Source organism: Pyxicephalus adspersus, chromosome 8, assembly GCF_032062135.1.
Source record: "Pyxicephalus adspersus chromosome 8, UCB_Pads_2.0, whole genome shotgun sequence".
Classification (NCBI taxonomy): Eukaryota; Metazoa; Chordata; class Amphibia; order Anura; family Pyxicephalidae; genus Pyxicephalus; species Pyxicephalus adspersus.
The window spans coordinates 63,340,613-63,364,335 of record NC_092865.1 but is presented as its reverse complement, the minus strand read 5'-3'; the positions used below and the strand labels follow the sequence as shown (position 1 = coordinate 63,364,335).

The following is a 23,723-nucleotide window of genomic DNA, read 5'->3' as shown; positions in this document are numbered from 1 at the left end:
TTTCTAGAAGCACAGAATATAACTGGGTATTGAGGATTTAAAGTAAAGATAACCGGGACTGTTGATCCAGAGAACATCCAATTGCCTCATGGAATCAGGAAGGAATTTTTTTCCTCTGTTGGAGCAAATTGAACCAGGGTTTTTTTGCCTTCCTCTGGACTAACTATGCCAATAGGGTTTTATATCTGGGATATGCTTATTTCCCTAGTGGCTAAACTTGATGGACTTCTGTCTTTTGCTTTTGTCTTTTTGGATGTCTTTTCCAATAATGTTTTTTAAGATATTTCAATACTTGTAAAGGATATACAACTATACAATACAACTGTGGCACCTCATTGCTCTGTATGTTGTTATTTTTACCTTCCTCCTCTGACAAATTCAATACAACAAATGGCATTCTTTACTGGTATGAATCTGCTGTGCCTGAACAATCTGTTCAAATGCGTCTCATGTCCAAGGGCACGTGTTCACCTTTCTCTTAATGGCATTCAAATTCACAGTTATCTATAGCTGTCAGAATATTTATGCAACCCTTCCATTTAATATAGTTCTGAATAGTATCAAATGTAAATGTTTCTATGAAATGCACAGTGGCATTCCATACATTTTTCAACAATAAAAACAGGCCAAACTTTCAATCTGTAAAAAAATGTACAGAGAAGCCTCCAGCAGGGAAATAGGCATAGGGTTAGCATGACAGGGTGCTGGGGCTGCCCAATAAGAGGAGGAAAGGGTTAATGATTGCGTTCAGTGGTTAAGGAGGAGTTTAGTTAATGGGTCCGGTCGGACGTTTATGTGGGACAAGAATAGGAAGGGTTAAATGAAGGGTTAAAAAGAAGTTAGGGACAGTTTTTGCTGGAGAAAAATATATTTTTTTTAATTCAAGTTCCTCTCTAAATGATTGCACACATCTAATTGTTATTGTTACCAGCAGCCTTGATTTTTGTTAGCCATACTGTGTAGCGGGAGCAAAGAATCAATGATACCTTTTAACTTTAACGTCGAACTAAAGAGGAAATATAAACTCTGTAATCATTAATACATAATTAAATGTATTATTACTAAGCTTGTCTATAGAAGGTGAGAGCAGAGTAGCAGATAGATGAATAGTCTTTCTCACTGTCCAGTCACAGGTTGTCACCAGTAAAAAAAAAATAAAATAAAAAATCTTTGACAAAGATCAAGCCTCTTTCATGGCTGTGTAGGACTGTGTTGTATGGCAGAACTGTGTACATGTCAGGACTGGGTGGACAAAAATACTAACTTTTTGGCTAATGAGGTGCAGGCAGTAAAAGGGGGCTTATTATGCTGACAAGCCCCAGAAGTCTTTCCCCTTCTTCTAAAAGGAATCCCCTTAAAGCCTTAGCATCTTTGAACTTACTACCTCTGAAAAAAGACCCCTTATATTCACCTTATTGGAAGTATATCCAATCTCTTCCAGTATATTTTATGAGTTGTTTGAAATTCCAAATCTCCTTGACATCCCAATTTGCGAAACAGGTTTGGTGGGCATATGAAGGTCTGATCAGAACTTAGATTGGTCAAATTCTGAGTTCAGACCTGATGTCCGAAATTCTCATACCCAAGTCAGAATTTGAAATCCCAAATCTCCTTGACATCCCCTGAAGAAGCAAAACGCGTTTGTACCCTGGGACTTATTTAAAGATTTCAACCATATTGTAACACCTGATCGCTTAGGTGGACTCTTTTATATCACACTAATAATGTATTTAATGTAAGATTTAAAGATTTTTGCCAAAATGTACAGAATCATGGTGTAATTTAATTCAATAAATCTGAATACTTATATATTTACATTTGTATGTTAACTTGGTCTTTAGCTAGCAACCTAAAAGTCCCATCCTCTCATTTGGATCTATACCTTTTCATGAGCCTCATGTATTTTTGTACCCAGTTATATTTAGGTGTTATTTATTGTAAATTACTTTGGTAACAGGGTCATCCTTTTTTCTCTATCCGTGTACTTTCAAATTTAGTCCGTGACTGAATACCTACAATATATTATAGATGAATGGTAGTCAGTATTTTTTCAGTTGGGATTAGTGGTAATCATACCCAAATATTCCGACTGGGATCAAATCTGGTTGGATCAGTCAAGTTTGTACTGCATTTCCCAGTTACTTTATGTATCTATATCTTGAGGGTTAATGGGAATAATGGGGAATTTTCTAACATTGATCAGTTTTTGCTATTCAAAATAAGTCCTGCCTGCTACATAAAGAATATTAAATTGGCCACCAGTATGATCGGTTTATTTCAGGTTCTTAGAAAAAAAACATTCCAATTTATCCTGAAAGTGAGTCTATTTGCTATCTGCTGAGCTGGAGCTAATAATTATGACAGTATTACACATCCCTGATGAAATGTACTGCATGTGAAAGCTTTAACTCCTGAAATGTAATACTATGCTTTTAGCAGTGCATGAAAATGGAAATTTCATGAGAGGAGGAAGTTGAAGGGAGTCTAAAGGCAGCTAACAATATATTCAAATAATAAGCACCAATGTGAGCTTATATATTTTACGCAAGGACTTAAATGAACCCTGAAATCATTTTCCTTTATCCAGGAGAACAATTTCTTGAAGCATGCTATAAGCCTTTTCCATTCGACAGTCCAGTTCATACCTCTTTGGCCAGTACTGCTTTTTTTTTTGTACAGGACTGCTGCATTGTCGGATCAGGTTAGGCCATTGCCCAAAGTTGCAGGAGAAGTTGAGGGTTCCATGTTGTCTCTGATTGCCCTTTTCCTTTAATTTTGTTTGGAATATTTTTGGAATACTTTAAACTTAATCTTTGGTTTGCCCATATTAGACAAAGGACAAAGTTTATTTTACAAACAAAATCATAAGCAATCAATACTTATATTCCCATCACTCCTCCGCTACCCCCATTTTCCATTAGACAGCCTGAGATTCTAGTTTGTACTTGAGCTTGCTGAGCAAGTCAAAACTCACACAGGGTTATCCACATTCCCCCAAATGTGAACTTTGACCACATTGTGGCTCCGGGGGCAGGATAAATATCATGTGTGTATCTATAGGTAATCCTGGCGCCAGCAAGGTAAACACTGATTCCTTTGGACCATCATAAGAAATGCCAGCCTGTTACATTGCCTGGTATGGGTAAATGGGATTATTTTGTGCTTTTATCTATCTGCTTTATCCTATTTCTTATTGAAGGTTTACTTCAAAGACTAGGCCCACCTAAATCTAACATTTAAGGTTTCAGTAGTTTTTAGCAAGAAAAATGAATCACTGCTTTTCATGTTTGTTGGGCACTCTACTGGTAGTACGGCAAGCTCCCTGGCCAGCAGCAAGGTTCATACACAATGCGGTGTTGCAGTTCAATTTAAGGTTCATTTTCTTATGACTGGACCTTCATATACAGCTATCACTGAAGAACGTTTGCTGATGTCCATGTCAATGTGGAGCATACCGTACCTTGGGGAGTAACTAATATGTTAGTAGATGCTATGGTGCAGTTGCTTTCCAGCCTCGGGACCGAAATCAGAATTTGACCAATTTAAGTTCTGATCAGATTCAGATATCAATTTGTCCATGTTGACTTACTGACTATTCTCATTTTTTTTTTTTTTTTGCTGTAAAGGCTTTTTCATACCATAGTGCATGCATAATAATTATTGGTGTGTCTGTGTGTAGATGCACACCGCAATACATTGTTAATATGTTTTCTTTCTTTATAAACCTCTATGCATGCCATCCCATTACAAGGTGTTACAACGGTTAGCATTGCCCTGCACAAATATCAGACATATCATAATGCTGAATGATTGCAAAATGAACTGAAGCCATAGAACATTAAAAAGAGTACATAAAACAAGTTGCCTTGTTCTTGTGTTGGTATTGCACTAAATGACAGTAGTGCTCAATGTTGTCCAAAGCTGCTAGTATGGTTGGGCTATACTATGAAACCACGTAATCTTTCATTGTGTTTGATTCATCTGTTGTCTTTAACGGGACAATATTACCTAAACTAACTGAGGTACACTAAAAAAACAGCACTTTTAATAAACTATTCCTATTAGTCAACAGCTTGTGCTTTATCCTTGTCAATTTTTTAATAATTTGAAAAGAAAAAAAATGTTGATATTTTTAAAATGTTTATTTAAAGAAACTTGTTAAATTTTAGATTTTAAAAGTATCCTAAATTCCTAAATTAATCACTATGATTGTACAGGGTTAATAAAATAGTTTAAAAAATAGTTTAAATTTGACATATTTACCATTTGTGTTCATATTTTAAAATTGCTACCAACACAAGTAAAATGAGAGGCTTCACTGTTAATTTAGGGCAGTTAGAGATTAGTGTTTGAAATAAAAAAAAAATCTCTGATATTCTCCTGTAATTAAAATTGTTCACTTTTAGCATAAAAATCTGCTCTTTGTAAATAAACCAAAAACGAATGTATACTTTTTGCTACCGCCGTGTCAGCTCAGAAAATCCCCTCGTAAGCTAGCCACAAATTATCTGACTTTAGTTGATTTGGTTGATTTTCAATTCAAATAGTTTAATATTAATTACATTAAAAACAGTTAATCAATGTATGGTCAGTTTTTTAGTCTGTGTAATTGATTGAAACGGTAAGAGATAACTATCATTTCATTTGATTCATCTCTAAATTAATGCAGATAGTTGTATGTCTAAAAAAATCAGATTGTTATACCTATCATTAGAAAAGTCGGTATTGAACACTTTTTGGTTAACTGAATTCAAAAATGAGAAATGTGGTCAATTCAATGAAAACATCAAAAAGGTTGCTTGTTCAAATAGGAAGTCATTGGTTAATGATTGGAAACTTCAGAAATGTTGGATTTCAAGGTCAACAAGACGGGAAGTGAGAGTCAATCTCCTAAATGGAGGTACAAACAAAAATTAAAAACATGATGGGTTTCTAAACCTTAGGTGGAGGTCTTATGTTCTACAAAATAATGTCAAAGTAATATTTTAACTATGAATTTTGAACTACAGTAAATTCTAAAATAAAAATAACAATGTAGTGTCTCTATTTATATAAAGTGTTTTAAAACTCATGAGATCTGTGACTTGGTACATGAATAAAAAGGTTCAAGTTGCTAAAATCAATGAGATTGTATTGTTTATAGTAACAGGTGGGATCTGCTTGGAATGAGCAATTAAATTTTATGCGATCCCAAAAACTACACCAAACTATTTCTCCAAATCTGCAGATTTTCTATAAAACCAATGATATATCCTTTTTAATTTTTAAAACTGTTAAAACTGCAATGGAGAAAGTTTTATTCCTCTGGAAAGGTCTCTTTTCTCTAACCTTTAGATAAATAAGACCCATGGTTCCTTATCCACCACAATAATCATCCCTATTCAGAAACATCTGATAAAATCTCTGCGTTGGGTCTCATTGAGCATACTATCTTATACAAGCTAGACCTGCATAAAAAAACCTTTAGTCCTGGACCACTAATTCCCAGTGCTATTGTGTACCACTTTTATAAAACTCATTTTCTGCAAATTTAAACATATCAGATGAGAACTCATTAAAACTTACTTTCTTTTTTTTTAGAAATACAAAGAATTTGAGAAAGAAGTCTCCATAGAAGAAATCGATGGACTTCAGCTTGTAAAGAAACTTGCAAAGGATATGGAAGAAATGTTCCACAAAAAGGCAGAGGCGGTCCGGGTTAGTTTATTACTATTTTATATCAGGACTACTATTCCGAATTATACATGTTGTATACATTATCACACACATACACCCATATCTGTTTATTCTCTTCCCAGTTTACTTAGTGCAATAATATTTTAAAAAATCCACCTATTTGGTTATTAGGGCAAAGTGACACGTCCTGGTGCCTTCCCAATCCATCACTGGCACTGGGGCTCTGTTTGCCCATTAGGTCCCTCACATATATTTAGCCCTTATGGATCAAAACGCATATGACCTTCTCCCATTTGATATGTAGTGCTGGGGCCTTAGTAGCCAATTATCGTGTCCAAATGTTGGAAAGGTAAGAAGTCATTAACCCTTTATATTCTTGAAATCTATCAATGGGTGAGGGTGTCTAGCAAGATAACCTGTCATATTGCCCATTAATTTTAAGATTATGATTAATGGGCCATAGACCTCACAAAACCATTACTAATCAAACTTTACATACAGTGAAGGTATATAAAGTTGAAATTCTCTGCTAAAGCAGATTCCCTTTCCTGAAAGAATTGGATATAAGACTGATACCAAAGTAACAGAGTGCTACTTTTAGTTTTGCTGTGAGACCCCCAACACTTATACATATACCTATTGTTATCTTTTCTTCACTCACTTGTGAATGTAAAGTGGTTGATGAAGCAAAGGCTAAATATATTTTACATTTTAAATCAAAGTTGGCTATCACTAGTAATGATATATGGGACTCATACCATTACCTGGTTTTGTACATCATTCGCCTACATGAGGGCTTTTCAGTTGTTTAACATTTAATGGTTGATTTGTTACTTTATATAAAATGATCTATTAGGCCTAAGCTATTAAAAGTCTGTGGTGGGGAGGGAAGGGGACAATGAAAATGTCAACTCATTACATAGTGGAGAGATTTGGAATGTCCCTATAAGAAAATGTTATCCTGACACAAGAACGGGGCTGGTCTACTGTAGGATATCCTAATGAATTTTTTCATTTTATGAAATTTTTTTTTTTTAAAGGCTTTCTTGCATCTGTAGATCTTGAGTCAGTATAATTCTATAATATTTTTAGATTTCTGAATAATTTGTATTACATATGGTTGACCTTTCTGGTTAGATCATTTTTAACTGACCTCTAGAACCATAAAACTTTGTACTTATTACATAAAAAAATCACATAGCGAGCATATAGCCTGCCCCTGTACAAAGCATTGGTCAGACCACATCTGGAATATGCAGTCCAGTTTTGGGCACCAGTTGACAAAAAGGACAATGTGGAATTGGAGAGAGTGCAGAGAAGGACAACTAAACTAATAAAAGTAATGGAGGAGCTCAGCTATGAGGAGAGATTAGCTGAACTGAATCTATTCTCCCTTGAGAAGAGACGTATAAGGGGGGATATGATCACCCTGTATAAATATATAAATGGTCCATATAGAGAACTCTCTTCCCAATTATTCACTTTGGGATCATTACAAAGAACAAGGGGGCACTCTTTGCGTCTGGAGGAAAAGAAGTTTAATCCCCAGATAAGGAAGGGATTCTTCGCTGTAAGGTCTGTGAAAATGTGGAATCGGCTCCCTCAAGAAGTAGTTTCAGCAACTACTATAGATTGCTTTAGAAAAAAGCTGAATGATTTCTAGAAGCATAGAATATAACTGGGGATTAAGGCTTCAAAGTAAGGATAACAGAGACCCTTGATCCAGGGAACATCCGATTGCCTCAAGGAATTAGGAAGGATTTTTTTTCCCCTGTTGAAGCAAATTGTACCAGGGTTTTTTTGCCTTCCTCTGGACCAACTATGTCTTATAGAGTTTTTTTTATCTGGGATATGTTTACTTCCCTAGTGGTTAAACTTGATGGACTTATGTCTTTTTTTACCCTGAGCTACTATGTAACTATGCAATTGCCTAGAATAATAGATAGATATTTTGATATCTTTTTCTGGGGATGATATAGATGGATAGACTTAGGCCATTTCAGACTACCATGATCTCAACCACACTCCCAAGCCCAAGCATTCAACTGAAAAGAATTACTTGGGAACCATTTTGTGATGGATAGCGGAGCAGTTCCTGGAAGTGACAAGGTTCTTCTGACCATATGGTGGTTTTTCACAACTCTATGGATCATGCATAAATGTCAATGTACAGAGTCATTTGTGTTTTACTTCTGCCATGGGTTTAGGAAACTTTCTTTCAGAATTTGTGCAATGCTTAATTTTGAATTGGATCTAATGTACAATTATTGTAAATATTCCATTATATAGTATAATCACATCAGTGTAGTGTTTATAGAGATTGCACTAGCAAGTGGCTGCTTTTAACACTTCAGTCCGTCCATTACAAATAGCTATTTTCTGGCCTTTTATGCCACCTATTATCAGTACCTTGTATATGCATTACAAGAGACAATCATATTAGCACAGGGAGATTTGTATTCCCAGTGCCAGGTATTGTAAAATCAAGAGCTTTGCCTTCTCTTTCAGCTTTTATAGTACACCTGAAAATAAACATTAATGTCAGTAAATTGACAATTTACATAAAAGCTATATGTCACTTTCCATCTTTTCATCTGCTGTATTGATGCCAAGGAAGTTATTTTCCAAGTGCAGTGTTTTTGTCTTTTTACCTCGGTTTAATGTGTGATGATAAATTGAGCATAGGAGCTGTGTAATGCGTTTTACCACTTTCTTTTTTTCAATGACAGCAAACAAATTTATGCTGCTATTAACTCTATTCTCCCATATAATAGTCCTTTATAGAGAGAACTTTTAGGCTTTTTTTTTGCATGTTCGATGTTGGCACACAACCTGTCAGGGGACGGGACCTCATATTTCTCCAATTTCACTTTGACCGGCCATACACTGTTGGATCTTTGCATGATCTATTATCAATATCCTGCAATATCAGTTATTTACCTGGATTCTCTCCTTGATATTCATCAGATAAAAGCAGAAATCCGATCCAATATGATTGGAGTGCTGTTATTGCTGGCTTCGAACTGTTGATGCTGCAGGTTGTTTGCTCGCTCTTTTCCCCCAATACCCAATGTTCTCAGCCATGCTCTTACATAAGAATAAGGAATTCCCAAAAACAATGTGTCCATATGTTGATAAAAAAAAATTATGAAAGTGCCCCAAATTTATTAAAGATGTCCATTAGATTTAACATTTTTTATACTTAATTTTTAATGTACTAAACACACTACTAATGTATTGTCATTTTGCAAGTTCCCTTCCTTATTTACACTCTCTTTCTCACAGCTTTGTTGAACAGTCTGCACAGTAGAAACTCAAATAAAAAATGCATTATTGATTACATAACACCAGTATGTGTTTTTTTATATAAGCCTTTTAAGAATATTGATGCAATATGTGATTTAAACACAAACTTACATTCTAATCTTAAACAGTTATTCTAAAACATTTTCATTGATAATATATGTATATGTATATATATATATATATATATATATATATATAATTAATATATATATAATGTTTTTGATATTTATAGTGCATTTTTGGGGTGCTCTGTACTTTGTAACAAAAGAGCAATTTAGGACACATGGATTTGTTTAAAAGAAAAGGACAGTCAGTCCAATTGGCAGAGCTTTTTGAATCTTCCCTCCTTACCTTCTTTTGAATAGGCTTATGGAGCAGACTGTGCTTTTCGTATTGTTTAGTATTATTTTTCTAAAACCAGCATATTTTGGAATAAAAGTAGAAACTTTCTACAGACAGTCCATTGTACCCCTGCGTTATTACAGAGATAAGAGCTGTGCTGGCAGTGTCGTCTTCTCACATACAGGTAATCAGGATTCGCTTGTATTTGGCAAAGGAATGGTCTTTTACTACTTGGATACCTAGTTACCATTTGTCTGCAGTTTTATGTTTACTGCTTCTTTTAGTTCCTGAAAGAAGGCAGAATTTTCAATTGAAATACTTAAAGGACCCTGTTCTTGAAATACCCTCTTATCTTTACGTGGCATACACCAATGGATTATAAAGTCACCAGACAATGCCAAACATTTCCCGTTGCTCTACATCCCAGTAGTGATCAGGTCCAGACTTTGTCTTCAGACTACATTATATGAAATAGATGTTCCTAATATGAGCAGCTAGCATCATTTTTTAAGTATATTTTTTAAGTTAGAACATTGTTTTTTATGGATGAAACCTACAACTATGTTAAGAAATAAAATAAATGCAAGTCCACATCTCTTCTGGTTACTTCCTGCATTTGTAAAGCTAGAAAAGCAGCTTCTGAAAGACAAATGAACAATTCATTGATGCTTTATGGTATAGAAATTGACTTTGGTTACAAAAACTGGCTGCTGTCACCATATTTAGGATTGGTAGTTGAACAGATGCCAGACTCAAACACTTCTCCATGGGCCCCCATGCTAAATAAGATTACCAATACCAATCAGAGGTCCCTCAGCTTCAGCAACAAAGAGTTAGCACTGTCTGTTTGAGCAGCCGTCTAGGGCACTACAAGATGGGAAGATAAGTTGTAAAAGACATGTTTGCCTCCTCTGTATTGGGCTGTGTTAATACCACTGCAAGACTCTTCATGACTGTTCCAGCTATCAGGCAAACTGTATTTGAGTATCTTTCTTTTTTCTGCAAAGAATGATTACTGATCAGCCATAGAGATTTTCAACATTCCTGAGAGTAACTTTGAGTACCTAAAAATGTTATGCTCTTTGTAAACTCAGAGATAATCCATAAATATCTTACTGAGAGTACTTCTATAAGTCACAATGAATCTACATACTGATGTGTTTAGCCAGATTTGGAATGCCAGTGTATCTGATAGGTTAACATAAAGTGGACATGTTGCCAAAGTATAAGCTGTAAAACCCGTACTGACCTTTGTAGCTGCAGATATTATGGAGTGAATCATTCTCAATATTTACATCAGAAGCTCTTTTACTTTTCTGCTCAGCAGTACAGTTTGCCCTACTTCACCCTTCCAGCACTGACATAAGTCTTTCATCAATGTTTTCAGCTCCTCCTGAATTCTCAAATTGAGTGAATTTACCTTTACAATCTAATTATGTGCAAAGCATCTTCATATGATTGGGTATTCAAAGTGAATTGCCTGGACAAATTAACTCCAGTGACCATGTACAGAAGTTATGTTATTCCAGTTCTGCCAATCAAGATGGCCAAAGACGCCAAATATCAGTTGACAATGGAATTTTAAGTTTTCATATTGCTGCCGGAAATATTTCAATTTGAGGAGAGCCAGAAGTGTCTATTAATTTAGCAGTGGAGAATTGGTCAGGGCCGACAACAATGGAATTTTAGTGCGGCAAAGTAAAGATTGTCATCTCCTTAGAACTGGATTTTAGTCCCTAATTCCTTTTTTGTACTTGATGCCGTTTTAAAGGAATAAATCACCAGTAAATATATCTGTATTGAAGAAAAGATACTGGTTTAATTTTTCCCCAGACATACAATTTAAAAAAAAATGAATTTCCTTTGCATATGATTGGATGATTGATGTGAATGTCGCTTCTTTATGCTAAATAAAAAAAAATGTATTGCTTTGCTAAATCAACTGCACAGAGCCATGCCAGAATGCACATTCTGATAAGTACACATTGTGCACATGCTGACGATTACTTGTCTGCTCTGGATAATTCCTCATTTATAGTATTATTTATTCATTTTGTATATAATTACAGACTAAAGTATTGTGTTTTATATATATATATATAGCATCTAATCCTTCACAATGCAGTCAATCTGTGTTCTGGCACTGTATGGTGTTATTTTGGGGAAAATAATCACTGGCGGATCCCTTGGTTTTGCAAGGCAATTGCTTTTTTGGCCCATGAATTTTGTGTGCTGATCATTTTATAGGCAAAGATCTGGCATCCTCCTAATCCCGCCAGTAAAAAAAAAATGTTTTTTGAGTCTGTATTGTTTTGTGTTTAATACACATGCAGATGTAGCGATAACTGATTTTCCTATACTGACTTCTCAACAGATAATTGCAGCCATTGATTAAAGTTTTATCACTGTTTTCACAGACATGTTTGGACTACACATGCCAGAACAAATAAGCCTCTTCACAAGCAGTGCATTAAGAAAAACTCCGTCACGTTAATGTTTTGCTTTATTTAACACTCTCGCTGGGGCTCAGCAAATCTATTTTTCATAATTGCCTAGTTTTCAGTGCAAATAGGCAATTTATTTTTAATTGTTTTTGATCTGCTTTACAACATGCTAACACAGTGTAATATTTTTATAACCTCCATGCTCGTTATCGGTAAACATGTTAAAAATATTCTTTTTTATCACCCTTTTAATTTTGCTTGTTACCTGGCGTTCAAAGGCGTGCAGATTCCCACCGCGGCAGCGCTGTATAAAAGTAATTGCAGCTATACAGTAATTCAATTTCCGGATATTTATGGTTCACTACACTGATGGGGCTTAGCTGTGGAAGCCTGGGAATTTAAAGCTTTTTATCAGAGAATTCCACATGTGGAGTGCTAGTTTTTGAAAGTACAGTGCATGGGCATATGAATGCAGTCAAACACACTTGGGGACACTGGTGTTTCTTTTCTTGGGGGAAGGGGGGCAGTTGACTGAAGTTGGTCGTGCTCTCAATTATACTTTCTTAGTTACTGCTGAATGTCTGCCAGTTTTTGGTTATTTTTATATGCAAAGTTGTGCAATTCATTTATGCTTTGAAACAATTGCCAAAAGTTTTCAAGTGCAAGGACGCTTTATTGCAAGGTCTCATTTATCAAAAGTGTCTAAACTAAAAATGTCAGCAAGGAATCAGGCAACAGAGAGCCCTGGGGTAAATGATACCAGTCGGGAGATAAATAGAAAAAAACAATATCTATATTATAACATTTTAAATGCTTTTTACCAAGCAAATAAACACTTATCTGTGTGATTTAACACAATCTTAGCTTTTCAAAGTAGAATTTCATTGAACTTCAGCTGTATATGAGATGAAACGGTGTCCATTTCAATTGTTTTTTTAATTTTAGTTATATATTATACAAGTAAATATTTTTAATTAAGGTGGACCTTTGTTCACTTTAAATACCCGACCATGTGCAAGTGAAATTACAAAGCAAACGTTTTGTTAGCACATACCAGGGTGTCTAAAGCAAACACAGCTTCTACTTGTTTAATAATATTCACTTTGCACTATAATTATTCACTTTTATAGGCAAAGAGAGTATGTTATAGTAAATCAAACTCATAATATGTTACTTATTAACTACATGAAGAGATATTGTCCTCTTTTAAAGGCATTGTCCATTGTGCTTGGTACATAAGGTGAAGTTGTGTTCTTTTTAAATATTCAATAATATGAAAGAGAAAATGAAAAAAAAATAAGAATAATGCTTATATGTGATTGGATGATCAACAAGAATATAGATCCACCTTATTCACTGATCTGTGAACTTTAACTTTATATCTCTTTAGTGAATTAACATCAATGACTGGCACACAGAAAATATGCATGGAACTGGTACAACAAAAGGAAATCTGGACATACACACATATTACAGATCTTTGCCAGTTCATACTATTACACCAATCCATGAATCCTGAGAAATATGGCTGCCTCAGTTGGCTGATTCCTAAAAACTTGTAATTGCTTAGCTGATGTGTAGTAGAACAGGCATGCAGCTGCTGAAGTGGAAAGTTCAGGTTGTCATACTGGTCCCAGATCTTTGTCTCAGAAAATAGGTTCCCTTACTCCCTTGCCAGCACCAATATTTTCTCAAGGTACTATTTTGGGTTTGGGATCTTCAGTCATCTTGACTAGTCGGGCCAGAATGCTTTAAATCTCACCCATGCACCTGGGAGTCAATTACTTACAAGTCTGAGAAGACCACAAACAGGCAGTTAGTTTGCATTATTGTAGAAGTGACAAGGCCTAAATCCTCTACAATAAAGAGCCCAAGGACAAATAGGCTCCAATATATTACTTGATTGGGGTAGAAAAGATGGTGGATTCCCTCAGGCTTCATTCCTTAATCCCCCACACTCCCCCACCTTAAATAAGACCACAACACTTTTTCTGGATTAAATTTGTCCCTGACAGCCCCTCTTTTTTCTCCCAAAAATGTTTTAACTTCTATAACAATAATCATAGCTTACACCATTTAAACCCTAAAACATTTTTACAACACTACTGGGTCAAAGTCCATGAAATCCCATAGAATGCTAACTTGCTAATATTCCTCGGTAAACCACCTCTTTCTTAGAACCCCAGCCCTCAACGCCATGCACCCCCTCAGGGACAACTATACTCAATTCCACACCAAATTTTATCTTATCGCTCCTGTAGGTTAACAACATACCTGTGATGGCTTCCTACCCCCTCCATACATCACAGTCCCTTCATGGACCATACCGACCTTTCCACATGCCCACAACCCCCAAAGGAACCCATAACTTCAATCTTTCTTCACCCTATTCCAAGTCCCATCTGAATTCCTCACTCTCCACCCCCAGCTTGAAATTCCCTTTACTGATCCCACCAACTGACCCTAACCATTTGGATAAGCCTACCATTTTATTTAATCCCCTGTTCTCTGAAATCTCCCTTTTCACCATGTCTAGCAGCCCTCTATGCGTATTGCTTTTCCCCATATTACAGTATATATATATATATATCATAATTATATTATTTTGTTTTTTCATTGAGATTTAGATTAAAAACTATTTTTCCCACAGTCTCAGGACAACAGAAACAAGATTGATGGAACTCAGGCCCCTCGTATTCTCTTTTACATAGGTGAGGTTCTGTAGTCCTCAGACACAGCTGAAATGTAACTTTTATATCTGTATATAGAGTTATAGTATAGAGTTATCAGCTCACTACATTCCAAGCAAGATCAACAGGTATTTTAAACTCATCAAACAGATATAACAAAACCATTTAAATGTCATATTTAACAGATTTTAAAGATCAAATATTAAGTAAATATTTTTTATGTTTACATATGTTTAATGTTACTATAAAGTTATTTTTTACAGCACAAACAGAAGACAGATATAAAAAGTTTCTTCATCAGTTTACACAATTTCAAAAATTCAAGATCCACAAAAATCACTTAAAACAACAACAAAACAATCACAAATGTATTTAATCACAAATTTTAATCCCTCAGTGCATGAGTTTCCACTAGGTAACTCACAGTTGTGTGTCGACATTGTGAACTTTGTTCAGCTGCCATTTACATAAACAATTCAGTTGGCTGCCTCACAAATAAGATTTTTTTTCTTCTTCAAAGCAAACAATTTTTATGTATTTTCTGCCTAATTTAAATAAATATGGAGCAATAGGCTTTGCTTGGCTGATATTGAACAAACAAAAAACGTGCATCAAAAAAAAATCCATCACCTTAGTCGCACAGGTAGCATAAAACCGTTGTAGCGCCTTTTCTGAGATAACCGTGCCGTGTACTTTGCTAGCGGCCAGATAATAAATATAATATTCCATGGATTTCAAAGCATTTTGAGGGCAGAAATGTAAAAAAGTTGTGGGTGGAAGAAAATGATGGTGAATCAACTAATTGCCGCCATAAATAGCAGTAAGTGACAGAATCTGCCATAATAGAAGAGACAATTGCCTATAATTGATAATTGTTGCCAACAAATTAAAGGTTTTCCAGAATATTTGTTTACATTCATTTGCATTATTTTATTTCTGTTGCTGGCAGAATACAAATAGATTCTTTCAAGTTTATTTAAAGATTGCTGCAAAGTGCAGGGATTGTAATTACACAACAGTTCCTTGTCTTTGGTAGCGGCGTGCGATACATTTAACGTTGTAATTAATATGATTTTGGATTAAATTGGGCAAATTAGTTAAGCAGGAGATGGAAATCAATCAGAGGCTTTGGCAAGTTTGGGTTTTGAGGCAGCCTGTGTTTCTGGAGGATGAAGTGCTAGTAAAGGCTCCAAGTGGCTTTCCACCAAATTAAATGTTTGATACATTTGCACCTCCTTGCATTACTAGTACCTGGCAAGTTAACTATGAATATGTAAGATATTGTATCTTGCCAGTTATGTTCATTTTTATGAATACTTACATATGTAAGTATTTGCATTGGTACCACGTCCCCCCCCCCCCCCCAAATGGCAGCACCCAACTCCCCCGTGACTTTCTTCTGACAGTATATTTCTATAAAAAGGACGTAATTTACTAACATGAACTTCAATTTCATTGAATTGGCAACTAAATTTCAGTTTGCTGAATTTCAAACAGGATTATCCAAACTCAGTGAGTGAAGAATAGGCATATTCGCTGGTATTCCAAACCAGAAAAAATGTTAATATATTGCTTTTAAAGTTTTTTCCCCTAGTTCCAGACATGAAATGAGTATGGCCTCCCAAATTATTTGCCTGGTACAAAAAGAGAAAGGACAACAATTAGATGGTATGTAAATGTAAAGATATAGATAATATGTAAAAGTGACTTGGTCAACAAACTGGATATTCGGGTTTTGGCTTCAGGCCACTTTAAATATATATATATATATATATATGCCCTGTACATGTTTAAATTGCAAATTCTTTAAAATTCTGAGAAATACTTCATCTTCCTTCGAAGAAACTGGGGACAATGACCATATGGCCAGGGGCTAAGCTCGAAGAAGTAATTATTCATGAAATGCCTTTTCCTATTTCCTGGATAGAGGGCAATGGTATGAGCTGGATACACTAGTGATTAGAGACGTATCATGCCACAGAATTAAGGACACTTTGCATTAGGGGAATATGAGAGGCCGGCAGAGCAGTATGTTTTGTAATATCATGATTCACTCATCTAAATCTAGGGATTTACGCCTCATTAAACCTGCTGGAATTCAACTTCCAACACCAAAAGAACTCAGCAGTGCCAGAGAGCACACATTTTGAGACTGATTGATGTGTAAATCTGAATTGTTAGCAGTAGAGGATCGACCACTGAGGTTTCTTTTCTATTTAAGCAGGTATTAATATTATTGTATTTTTATTAATTTATCTCCATGTATGGTGGGTAGGGGTTGTCTGGTGACACATAATGCTAAAAGTAGAAGTTTTGTCTCTAAAACTAATGTTTGGGTTGCATTAAAAAATACGTGAGTGTAGGTATACAACACACAGTTGGAATATATAGGTTAGAAATTTACTACCTGTCAAAAAGTATGCAGTTTTGTAGAGCTGCTTTTCAAAACCCCTTGACTGATCCTTCCACTCTCCAGGTAGTTAGGATGCTCGCCACACCTTTTAACTAAACTTACCAACTCCTCCTCTCTACTTTCTCCACTCTCCACCCTTCCATTTCCTCATTCCACTTCCACATATTTAATTATTAATGTTTACAGCTTGCATATTAAAAAACATAAGGTAAAGAACCAAAATAACATTAACCATAAATAACCATTATTAATAATATTAACAATAATAATAATACCCATACAATAACAATAGCATTTTACTTCCTTTTCATTCAGAACTTTTATGTCTGTATTACACCTTCCCTGATTGCAAGCCCTGAAAGGTACCGCTCACCACACCATACCATCAGCAGGAGCTACCCCAAACCTACTTGTTCCCAACGACAACCTAACTGGCTCGTAAAGCAGTCCACTACTCACAGCCCCACCTTCAACGCCACCTTAAAGGTAGCCCAAATTACAATAAACTTTTAGTAGATTCCACACCTGAGATGGTTCTCCCTTCTCCCACACACAATTTACAGATGGCCTCCAAGGACCCCAACTGCCACCCTAAGTGAACCCCCATACATCCCTAATTTTTTGAGGCAAATAAGAAGGAAACTGTCTCTTTTTTCTTCCTAAAATTCCCCATACTTCCTCTGTCACCTCCTCCTATCAACACTTAACCTCTCCACTCCTTTTTCAAACTTCTAACCTATCGCTGACCTCCTAACTTCAGCCTATCCCAACCCTCTTCCCATAACCCTTCCACCACCTCCTCCCTCTTGCCCCTGGTCATGTCTGCCCATCTCCTGCCTCACTCACATGGCAGCTTAAGGCTGTTATTCAATGTAGTAGCACTGAAAAGAGAATGGAACAGCATTTTCTCTGGGAAATATATTGCAACTAACCAATTCATAGAAAAACCCTGTAAACTGCACAACTCTGCTCGCTATATGATGAAGTGAGCATTGCATACCTAGGATAGGAAATATAATACTGGTAGAATCAGCTGATGATAATAAAGAATAAAAAGAGCGAAGTAATGCAACTACTGCATCTAATAACTGGTATGTTGTAAAATATCATGTCTTTGGGGTTGAGTTTAGATATGCTTTAGGTAGTGAAAAGGCTTTGCTACCTTTCCCCTTTGCTGGAAAACAAAGTTTAGTTGGGGCCTTGAGTTCTAAAATTTCCTGTTCTTATACTTCTAATACCAGTATGGAGATCCTATGGCATGAGGAATATCTTTGACAATGACAGAAGTTCTTCTGCATCTTCAAAACAAAATCCTCCATACCCTTGCTGGTTGATTTCGAAACCCATTTCTGATAATGCTTCAATTAATTCAGCAATCATTTGATCTATATAGTGAATAATGGGAAGCTCAACAAAGTGAGATATTTTATCTCCATTAACCTAGTATGTTTGTGCTCTCTGATCCCACTGCTTGGAAGGATTAAATCCTCTCTCGGCAATGTAAGTTCTCCCACAGGACTAACAATGACAGTAAATTGCAATCAGAATTGTGCCGCATGGCAGAGGTAAACAGTTTCAAACTGTACCATAAATTGTAGTTTGCCGATGATTCCGTGTTTTACTGTAAAGCTAAAATGATGGCAATCACTGGAGCACAAAGACGGAGAACATGAATACACTTGGAAATAATATCGTTCCTTGTATCACTTTGCAAGGCATTCACAGGGGAAAAACGCCACAATTTATGGCAACAAGAGGCAAAGCAATAAGCTAAACAATACGACCGGCGAATCTGCATTTCTCTCCCTCATGCCATGAATATAAAGGATGCAATCATTGCCACAAATGAACATAATTTGAACTGAAGTACTTCATATGCAGCCTGGCTTATTCCAACATTAATATACATAGATATACAAGAAGGCCGGGGCGCTAACTGCTCGTATTTTACTAACCATCATTTTTTTTTTCTTTCTAAACCAACCTCAATATTACACACAAGTGCTAGATAAATAATTAGTCTCAAGTCGAGAGTGAGAGCAAAAGTATTTCCATAATCAAAACAACAAAAGCACCTTGATTATTATAAATAGTAGAAGAGTCTCTGACAGGCAAAATTATATAAATTTTTATAAAATGTTCTAATAAGTTAGAAAATGCCTGTTGTAATCAATGTTGACAACAAAATAGACATCAGGTCCAACATAAAAAACTATTCCTAACAGCAGAGGTGGCTCCAGGCATTGAAAATGTTTCAGGCAGTTAGGTAGGGACAATGAACAATAATAATTATCAAAAAAATTATTCTGTATCTAAGGCAAAAGCAAAATCTGCAAGTAACGTATACTGGAACAAAAGTCTTAAACAACTGACATATTAAGTCATTCATTCAAGAAGTTGCACAAACTGCATAATAATTACAGTATAAGAGACTAGTTTGGTTACTTTGGAACAACCTAATAATTGATTGTCTTTCAATGATGAGTCCCCCAATGCCTCACCAAGAAGACAAAACTATCCCCATGGCCAACAACGAGACATTACAAAGACCTGGAGAACAATTTGTTATATATATATATATATATATATATATATATATATATATATTATATAAAGATACTCAACATACCAGAAAAGTAGAAAACATACAATAAAATATTCTTTTTCAGTTCCAGTGAGCGGAGAGATCTTCGAAAAACTAATTTCACTATGGAATTACTGGTGCATTTTTCTTATTGAGCCACATAGGCTTTACTCCTCAGATTTACTTGTTCATTATTAGGAGGTGATGCTTAAATGTAGTTTAGTTTATTTCCTCTAGAGGCTCATTTATAAAGTAGCAATATACCTGTACCACTTGGAGTTTCAAAGCAGAGAGAGCTTTGTGGTTGTAGGAGAGCATGGTCATGTGACTTGTCAAAATCATGTGACCAAGTCCTCTCCAATCACATAACTCATTTTCTGCCATTGAGCAAAATTAACTTCATGGAACTTTGCGTGGGCCACAGTGCGCATAGGGCAGTGTATTGTTATAAATGGACCACTTAGCAATCTCTATATTTATGTTCTTTTGTTGTTTGTTTGTGTTTATTGGACAATTAGTTGACAGTCTTTACTGTTTGTGACCAAAGAACAATAGATAATACTGATCATAAGAGGCACAGTAAACCCCAGGAGCAAATAAAAGCCTATTTCACCCATAAAAATACCACAAAATCACCCTCATTTTTTGGTTATATTTTAAGGTAGGATTAGTGAAATTGGGTACCGCACCCCTTTTTATATCTATCTCTTTTCCCTAAACCTAAATGGTTTCTTAAGAAGGGGTTTTAGGTACCTAATTATAATTCATTGCTATATGCACATACATAAAAACACAATTTATTAAAAATAAATATATAAAAACATACACGTATAACAACAAATTGTTTCTGAATTAAAACAAAACATCATGTTTCTCCATTCTTGACACGTTTCGCAAAGTCAGCTTCATCTGAAGAACATTTTAAGAACACTGCATGATGATTATATATGAACTTTATATTTATTAGGTGTATTTATGTTGTGGTCTTCAGTTTAAAATCAGTCATAAAAGTGCTGGAAATCGATATAGCATGTGCCAGTGGAGATATAAAGTTTTAAAGCATGCACAGTTTTGGTTAGAAATAACTAGTAGCTCATGAACCACACAATCCTATAACTATACTTTAGACCAGCGGTCACAAACCGGTGGCCCGCAAGAACATTTTTGGGGTCCGCGGCTCTGGCCGGCACACCCCTGAGCGGGGTCAGGAGCAGGACTATGCTGGGGGGAATGCACCGGCCAGAGCCGCGGATCATGTCCCCCGCACAAGTCCCAGGCGCAGGGAAGTAGGCGGGCTGTGTCCCTCACAGAACCAGCCTATTCCCCCATTGCAGGCTTAGATCTGCCATGGGAGAGTTGGCGGGGTTATGTCATAATGACATCACTCTGGGGGAGGTTTCTCCCCCTTTGAGTGACACCCGGCTCCCCGTGCATGTGCCTTCAGGAGCTGGTGATTTTAGTGGTCTGCGGCAGTGATTTTCAACCACTGTGCCGCGGCACACTAGTGTGCCATGAGAGATCTTTAGGTGTACAGTGGGAAATTATCTAATTACCATTGTCGAGTGTCTGTGCTGTAGTGACTGGCAGAGTAATGTAATACTCTTCCATGTCAGTGGGTGGCAGTAGGTAACAGTTTTCTTGTTTATTCTTAGAGACAAAAGAATTAGCTACAGAGTGTCATTTTGTAACATTTTTGATTTGTGGTGTCACAGGATTTTTTCAATGTAAAAAAATGTGCCGTGGCTCAAAAAAAGTTGAAAAACACTGGTCTGCGGAACCGAAAAGGTTGACGACCACTGCTTTAGACAATGGGCCAGATATATTAAAGCTCCCACTGATACACTTTCATCAGTGAAGCTGGGTGATCCAGCAAACCTGGAAGGGATCTGGTCTAGGATTGAAAACATTTGGTAACAAATAGCAAATGACTTTAAAGCAATCCATTCCAGGTTTGCTGAATCACCCAGCTTCACTGATAAAAATGTGTATCCTCTCCAGCCTTGGAGAACTTTAATGGGCCTGATTTATTAAAGCTCCCCAAGGCTGGAGAGAATACACTTTCATCAGTAAAGATGGGTGACCCAGCAAACGTGAAATGGATCTGGTCCAGGATTCAAAACATTTGCTAGCAAATAGCAAAGGAATAAGAAATCCATTCCAGGTTTTCTGTATCACCCAGCTTCACTGGTTAAAGTGTATTCTCCCCAGCCTTGGAGAGCTTTAGTAAATCAGGGCCAATGAACCAGGGCCAATGATGGTGGCCATGTAGGTATACAAAATATTTTGAAAAGCAGCAAGAGGTAAAATCTGATATTTAATACAACTTGTGAATATTAAAGAGGTTTTTTCGTGAGAAATCACATTAGATGGAGATGTTTAAAGAGCAGAGCCTGGAAATTTGTTTAAACCTTTTATTCAGACTTTTTATAAATATAATCTCTTACCAAATATTAAAATATATCATAATTATGTCATAATATATAATAATATAGTCAAAATTGCATAATTTGTGGTGACGTTGCAAATACTAATTTTGATGATTTTCTGCAACATTTAGGAGTACATTTCTTGCCTTAATCAATACCTTCTCGATGTTTCTTATTCCCCTCCATTTCAGCCATGTAAAGCAATTATGTCTGGATATCCAGCCTGCACAATAATTCTTCACAACTTTCATGTATCACCCTATTGCACATCCAGTTTGTCTTTTATCTTGTTTGGACTTTTGGGTTGCTATGGTAACTGGCCCCAATTATTAAAGAGGGGGATTTTGTGCAGCTAAATTGTCCCATGCTGCTTAATATCGTCCTTTTATTACTCTCCTTGGGAAAACAAAATAAAGAACAATCTGTTTTCCTTCAACAGTTAAAGTATGAACACAAGATGGGAATAAATGTCTTCAGATCATTTTTTTTCTATTGTAGATATAATATGGAAGATTTAGTTTTACAATCTAAAACTATTAAAAAGTTAAGTATATTAATAAATTGGATTGGTTTATGGTGTATGTAGTGCCTAAAATACAACAATGGCTTGCAATTAAAAATGCTGTTGCAGCTGTGACATATGGGTCCACCTGCACATACAGTCTACCTGCAAAGTCCCACAAATCCCTACTGATCCTGCCAGTGAAGTTTACTTAATGGAGCATCCTGTGATGGGTTGGCAACAATGCTGTGCTGTTCCTGTTCAAAGCAGAGTTGCCGCTCTTCCATCCAAGTACTAACCCGTCTCAATCCTACTTAGCTTCATTTATCAGATTGGGCACATTCAGACTGATGTGGCCGTAGGCGAGTAGCCACTTGTGTGTCTGGGCTGCGTTTGCTTGCACTGCATTAGGATGAAAAGATGTTGCAGGGGGTGTGGTCAGCAGGTTGTTAATCAGCATCTGTCTACACCTAGCCCCGCCCACAGCTTTCTGGATTGGTCGTGCAGCTTCTTTTGCTAAAACCCTCCCCCTGTGAGCTGCAGTGTCTGGTAGGGGTAGTGAGTTAGACCTAAATGAAGAAGAGTTTCTACCTGTAATAGTGGAGGCTACACCCCTCTATTACAGGTGTCACTGGAACAGGTAAAGGTAAATCTAGGGGTCATAGATAAAAATGTCAGACCAAAAAATGTGAATTCTAAAAAAAAAATGTGTTTCTTATGTGAATTATTCAAGTTCAGTAAGTAGACTTAAATAGTTTGAGCCATCTCAATGAATTAAAAAGTATTACATCATCGTTTTTTTTTTCTTATAATATTTTCCTTTAGCTTCATGTCTACAGTAAATGTTTTTTATTGAATAGATGCAGGCAACTTTCCATTTTGCTGATTTCTTTTAATGCCTATTGTATAAAACCAAGCATTGATTTCAGAATGTTACTTATAGCTGATGTCTCCAGTAGACGATGAAACATTTTGGTCTAGCCAAGAACCATTTGCCCTGTTACACACTTGAGTATATTATTGAAGCATTAATTTGGCTGGGGTAGAATTGAATAGTATGCCTGGTTCCTTATTGAGAATTTGTCCATTAAACTCAAGCAATTTTAATAATTGCTTAGATTTTCTTGCTTTTGATGGTTCTCTAATTATTTCTGTAAACTGGATACTGCTAATACTATTAGGAAAGCATTGCTTTTAATAATGTAACAATTTTTTTTTTTTAAAGCTGAACTCCAGACATTTCTGCATCTATTTCCCCTTTTTTACATTTTTCCAAAAGTCCTCAAATATCAGTATTGCATCCCAGGATCAGTTAAGCTCCTTCTGTACTTGCTGGCCAA

The 23,723-nt window shown here is 36.1% G+C and overlaps 1 protein-coding gene across 3 annotated transcripts in view; it reads left to right on the top strand.

The window, feature by feature from the left end:
• CACNA2D3 (calcium voltage-gated channel auxiliary subunit alpha2delta 3) overlaps positions 1 to 23,723 on the top strand; it is a 547,059-nt gene that overhangs the window by 128,233 nt on the left and 395,103 nt on the right. For all 3 annotated transcript variants that reach the window (XM_072420933.1, XM_072420932.1, XM_072420934.1), the window contains one exon: positions 5,581 to 5,697. In XM_072420933.1, the coding sequence (XP_072277034.1) occupies positions 5,581 to 5,697 (117 nt within the window). The remainder of the gene's footprint in view (positions 1 to 5,580; positions 5,698 to 23,723) is intronic.